Here is a 6,949-nt window from a genome sequence, read left to right on the forward strand (position 1 = left end):
AGAGAGAGAGAAAGAGAGAAATTCATTTCGCAGAATGAGAAAAAGTGGTGGCTTGTAGCCACCAAACATATTGAAATACTTGAATGAAACTGACGAGGAAAAGCCCCAAGAGAATAGAAACATATCACTTTCCTAAGGACAGATAATAAGAATATCGATCATGCAACATTGAGAAAATGAAAGAAAAATGAGAGAATTGCATATATATAAGATACTTTAAAAATACATACATTAATACTAGACAAGGGAATCTTGCACTTTGATTATGTAATAAATTTAAGTCCAAATTAAAATATGAAGTAAATAAAAATGTAAAGTCTTTTATGTAATCTTTCTTAATAAAAATATGTTTTATATCTTTTTGTTGCTTTCGTAAGGATTATTTTTCACATAAAACTTTTAAAATATTTTAAAATATTTTAAAATTTAGTTATTTAGATTTTTAATCTTTTTTAAGAATTAAATATATTTATTTGTTCGTATTAAAGATTTATTATTTAAAAGTAAAATGATACATTCCAAATATTCCGAAGTCATATATTTTATTTATTTCACACTAAGAGAGAACACATTAAAATTAATGCTATTATGTTATTATTATTTATAAAACAGTTATAACAAAAAATCTAAACTTAGATTTTTTTCATTACTATTTTTATCTAAATGAACATACATAAGAGTTTGATACAATTTTATTATATATACGTTTCTATCGCTTTAATAAAAAGAAAATAAAATGTGAATATAAAGTCATTATCACGACACCAGTTAGTGGTTTTGAGATGAAGGATGAAATTACAGTCGACAATGAACAGGCACGATCAAGGTTCGTATAGAAGGACCCGAGAAGGGAGGAAGAGAGAATCGTAGGATTAGATATTACTCGGTGCCGGGGTCGCTCGCCAACTGGCTTTGATATATTACCGAGTGATAATCCTATCTGTGCACAAAGCCAGGACACAATGATACAACCAAAGCAACTGGATGCCATGTCAACTCCATTGCACTTACAATATGTATCCAGCTGTCTGCCAATGAGAGAGCACGAGTTGTGTCTAAGATGCTTATAGAGCATAGAAGTAAACACTGTACTACACACACTAATATCTGACAAGAACCGAAGATGGAAATCCGTGTTAACGAAGAACGGTCAGCAACTTTGTCAGGAATGATTGCAATGCGACACAATATTATCTCTAGCAATGCGTAAATATGATAAAAATGTAATAACGTGAATACAGTAATATAACATAAATACTAACCTTAGACTTTCAATATTATGTACGTCCTAAAATGAAAAAAATTATCGTTATACTTTTTTTGCTTCTTGTTTTATTTTTTAAATAACTATTCAATTTTATGCAACAGTACAAGTTAATAAACAAATAATATATAAAATTTTACATTTTATTGACCAAAATAAAATATATCAAAAACATTGAAATACAAATTAATCGTATATATTTTTTTAGTACTTACAACATTAATCTTTTAATCATTTATTATGATTTTTCATTTCTAGTTAACTATGGATTGCTCGAAAAAGAAAATTAATGATATTAAATATAAAGTTTTATAAAAAAATATTTTATATTATATTTTATATATGTTATTATATTATTATTTATATATTATTATTTACATGTACAGATATTGTAAAATTATAATATTTTCTGAACAACATTTTCGAGAGTCAAAAACATCCACTTAAACGATAATATAGTGTACTTTACTATATAGAAATAAAATTTGAATATATACAGGGAAAAAAATAAAAACATGCTTTAATTTACATTTTATCTCTTCACTTTTTGATAATTTTATTACAATTTGTAATCATATTTAAATTGAAAAACTGAAAAAATTTTTAAATTTGTTTTTGATGAACTTGTTTTCTCCGAATGCATATTGTGATAGAATTTTAGAACATACATAAAAAATTACTTTTCTAATTAAAAGCATTAAAAATGGTAGATCTAAGACACAAAAAACATATATCAAAAAGAAAATTTAAAAAATTTCATAATTTGAGTAAGTTATATACGTTAATAAACTTATTATAACACAATTTAAATTATTGTATTAATTTAATTCTGTTATTATTATAAATTTATGTTGTCATTTATTCTCAAATTATATTACGACGTTAGATCTTAAATATAGATTCGAAATATGCAAAAGGATGATTATATACGTGAACAAAAGTTCAAAATAATAGAATAAATCTATACATCTCGAGAAAAATAGCTTAGAAAAGTAATGAAGCATTTGTATGCTTGATTAAAATTTCACCTTTAACAATTAAATTTCGCTATAAATCATCATAAATTAATTATGAATCTATACATGCGTGCTTGTATAGTATGATTCAGTTTTCCAAATCCCTGTTTACGTTATTTTGTTGAATTGACACGATATGCAAAGTTCTCTCAATTCATTCCATCGCACAACTTGTATCTCAAAGCGATCAAAAGACGAATGCGCGTATTGCTCATGGGCAACAATGTAGCTCGAATTGATTCTGGACTCACCTCGGAAAAGAGATTGTCGAGACCTCAAGCGTGCTGTGATCAACTGGAGAAAAAAAAAGAAAAAGAGAACAAATCGGAGTTCTCGATATACATACCGATGTATATGGTCGTTCGCAGAGCGCCCCGAGGCCACCCGACGAAATTGCATTCGGAATTTCAATATAGCGCATATCATATTTCAACCTTAAAACGCCGCCAGCGCTGTCCGGGTATTACTTTGAGGTTCCTATGTCCGTAGAACTGACTTTGTCCACCGATTATAGAGATTCCGACTGCGGTAAGGTATACGGATTTGAAATACGAGGGGAAAAAACCGAGAGATGCGCAATCTCCCAAACTACCCCCCCCCCTCCCTTCCTCTCTCTCTCTCTCTCTCATTCCTTCTCTAACATGATCTTCATCAGAGTAGAGCCAGCCTGTAGGGGACATTAGATGGTTTTCGCTCGGAATAAATAATCAAAAGATAATTTTAATTCCGAATTAAAGCTGGCCTGGTGACTTGCGCTTGTATGCTTGATTGCGATTCAGATGTTATTCTTTTACAAAACGATTTAATAAAATTTTCAGAAAAGTCGATGACTATTAGTATATATTCGCCGGAAGGCGTGCGTTCTCTTAGTTCCAGATTCTTCCTCAGATTTGGAGATGATTCTGGCTTAGTGAAACGTTAATAAGAAGATCGAATTATCTCTGAGCTTAAAGTTTGTTTACAGGAAATGGAAATTTATATTCTGTTTAGTAAGTTTTAAATTGTTTATACAAATTTTGAAAACTTTATTAGTTACTATTTAACGTTGCTAACAATGAGTTTTATTTGTTATCTTTGATTCTCTATAGTACTAAGCCCTTTTTCTAAAAGAATAAATATTTCACTATATAATTTACTATTATACTATATAATTATTCATCAATATAATTTATCATCAAAAATATTGTAGAGGAAAATATTTAATGTTAAAAATTAAAAAGAATTATATGTTAATAATGAAAATAATAATACTGCAAATTTTTATTACAAATTGATTCTAAACTTATTAAATTTTAATGAAATGTGTTATTTTTTTATGTTATTTTTAATGTTATTTTATATCACATTATATTATATTGATTTACGAATTACAATAAATTATGAATTGCATTTTTGGTTTCTTTTTCATATACACATATATATATAATAAATAATTATAAAATCTGAAAAAAATAATACAATTTTAGATATAACCGGTAATTAATGAGATATATTGGAGAAAAAGATTCTGTTAAATAAAATACTCAGTTATATAAAAAATATAATTATTAGTAGCAATGACGTGCTGGGTTATGAACCGATTATACTTTTAAAGCGTATTCTTCTTTTTCTTTCATCGTGTATGTTGGAGAAAAGGAATAATTATCTCGCGGTTCAAATCGGAGGAGAGAAAGAGGAGAAAAATTAATGTCAGTTCGTTAGGATGGTTTGTACTCACATCACAGAATTTAATTATCAGTATGAGTAAAAGTAAATGGCAGCTACGAGGAAAATGTCGATTTAACGAAGGCACAATCATATCGCTATCGTAACGATGTTCGTTAGATGAGATGACCTTTCAAGCAACTTTCATGTATATGACGATCTCTAGAAACGATGATAATAATCAAAATATATTTTTTGTTGATATTTGTTTTGTAGATATTTATTTTGTTGATATTTATTTTATTTTTATTCCTTTTTATTAATGAAAGGTATCATAAACGAGTTTCCAAACTAATCTTCCGCTAAGAACCCGACGGAGCGCCGAGACAATTTTCTTCTAAAGTTTACTCGCTTGCGCTTAACGAGAGAGGAGTTTACACGAGTAAAAAATTCTTATTATGACTTATCCACGATCGTCTACTCTGATCGAAATACTTTGAATAAACTAAGATGAGCTAGAATCGACGATGACGAAATTGGATAACTGCGATGTTGTAATTGAAGAAAATGCAACTTGAGAACGTGGATTTCCTTCAAAACAGCAATGTTCTTTTTATATTATTAAGATTATGTATATAAAAGAATGGAAGCGAATTTGATATGCTAGCTCGAAAGAAACAAGAAACTCGCGATATTCGATAGATGTTTGGCACATGATGATTTATCGTCATTGTCATTGGAAAAGAAGAAAGGGCATTGTAATGAAAGGGCATTTGATGCAATCTGAACGAAACGACTATGTCATAGGTAATAAAAACATTTATTCGCTAAATGAAATTGGGAGTGAATGGGAGAGATTGACAAGGGTTTATACATCGAGCCAGTGCAAGATCCCGGCGGATTGCGAGATTCTGGCTCAGAACGTTTCGCTAATACCAAGTCGTTTATCACAACTGGCGAATGGAGAGCTCGTGAGATCGCGAGATCGTCCGACAAGCTGCACGCGGTGTTATGCTACTAAGTTTACCTGAGTTACGGTGATTAATCGATAATAGGTTCCATATGATACGGATGGTACGTTGTCGATGTGCGAAACGACCTTAATCACATTAGTTGATGGTGACATGATCGATATATTATGATGGGACAGGTCATTCCGTTTCGTTCAGCTTAACATTACAGTACACGGCTCCTGGCGTTCACGTCATGCTTATCTTGCTCGCGTATCTGCTATTACGCTCGCATCTACATATACATTATCATAATAGAAGCTAGCTGACTAATTAATCGATCCATGTGCCATCTCCCAATTTCACTTGCGCAGACAAACTGACACTGTGCGTTTCATATTTATGGTCATAAGATGAGTTACAAAACGAGTTACCTACACAGATAAATATCAATATATTTATATTTACACTTTGCTAAAAAAATCTATCTGCTTTATGCAGTAAACACAATGATACTGTAAACATAAAATATAAGATTTACAAAAATAAATGCATGTTCGTTATATTTGTTCGAATAAATAAATTTGAAAATAGAAGATGAAAGTTATATATGGAAAAGTATTATATATAATCTTATCGGAAAGATAATTATGTTTGGTTACTCATATAGCTCTTTTTGCTCTTATATCTTTTGAGAAAATTGCTAAATGACTTGGATGACTAAAAATAAAATATATTTTTTGAGCGATATATTTTTTGATGTAAGAAATTTTATATTTTCGCATTTTAACAACAATTTTTATTGATCGTATTTATATATCTTGACGTTTGTTACAGTGTGCCATCTACTGCGAGGCGGCGTGGCAGCGATTTTTGGACCGCAGAGCGCACATACGGCATCTCATGTGCAGAGCATTTGCGACACCATGGAAATTCCGCATTTGGAGACACGTTGGGACTACCGGCTTAGACGGCAGAGCTGCCTCGTCAACCTCTATCCTCATCCCACCACTTTGTCCAAGGTACGTATACACAAACTTTAGCCAGAATAATAGCCTCATTAAAGTCGACACTCATCGCGCAAAATCTGTCTTCGTGACCTTTCTCTTCACGGATTTCTTGCCTCTCATAGCTGTTTTACCTCTACCTTCATTGACGAGCAAACATGGCCTTTTAGATTGTGGGATTAACGGTTGTCGCTTTAATCAAGGTAATTTCAACATTTCGTGCTTCTCATTTTACGTTGCACTGTAATTATAATTGGAGTAGCGAAAAAAATGACTGAAGTTTAGAAAAACATCAAATTTTTAATAGAAAAAGAACGTACTATTAAAAAATTATTTATTAGTAATACTATATTTTAGGCATTTCTTAGAATCTCTTTTTTCTTATTTTAATTTATTTAAAAAATTTAGAAAAAAAGAATATGATTAAGATTATTGATTAGTTCTTACATTCAGTCAAAAGATTATCGCATTTTAAACCGATTTCGCATTTTATATTACTGTAATTATAACTAGAAGAATATAAAAAAGAAATATCAATGGTATCTAGAAAAATATTAAATTTTTAGTAGAGGCAAAATATATACAATAAATATATATCACAATATTATAAAATTGTATTTCAGAAAATTATAAAGCTGTATTTTATAAGTTTGAAGTTTTCTTTTCTTGTTAATTAATTAAAAATGTAATTGAAACCATTGAGAAACTCAAGCAATTTTCAGCCGAAAAATTATATTGATTTCATATTTTCATCACGATATAGTACAGAAGATCACTTTCGCGATCAAGGTGCATTTGCTGTTACATTTAGTTGTATCTGTATGCATCGGGTGCTATACCGACAATGCGGTAGTTCTGAACTTAACGCAAAAGAACTAAAACTTTTTGAATTTCTCTTAATAAGCGCGAAGTTTCGTGAAGGGGGTGCGGCTGAAAGCTCCGGTCGCGGGATTGTATAGCTCTCGGGCTTTTTGGGTTAACGAGAGTTCTCGCTTTTTCTCTTCGTTTCCTCTCCTTTTTCCCATCCTCCCTGTCTCTCTTCTCTCTTCTCTCTTCTCTCTCTCTCTC

The 6,949-nt window shown here is 30.5% G+C and overlaps 1 protein-coding gene across 1 annotated transcript in view; it reads left to right on the top strand.

Annotated features, from left to right (window-relative positions):
* LOC105620631 (glutamate receptor ionotropic, kainate 2) overlaps window positions 1–6,949 on the top strand; it is a 147,708-nt gene that overhangs the window by 47,255 nt on the left and 93,504 nt on the right. The window contains exon 3 of the mRNA XM_012202121.1: window positions 5,712–5,896. Within this exon, the coding sequence (XP_012057511.1) occupies window positions 5,712–5,896 (185 nt within the window). The remainder of the gene's footprint in view (window positions 1–5,711; window positions 5,897–6,949) is intronic.

The sequence above is a fragment of the Atta cephalotes genome (genome assembly GCF_000143395.1).
Source record: "Atta cephalotes unplaced genomic scaffold scaffold00028, whole genome shotgun sequence".
NCBI classification, from domain to species: Eukaryota; Metazoa; Arthropoda; class Insecta; order Hymenoptera; family Formicidae; genus Atta; species Atta cephalotes.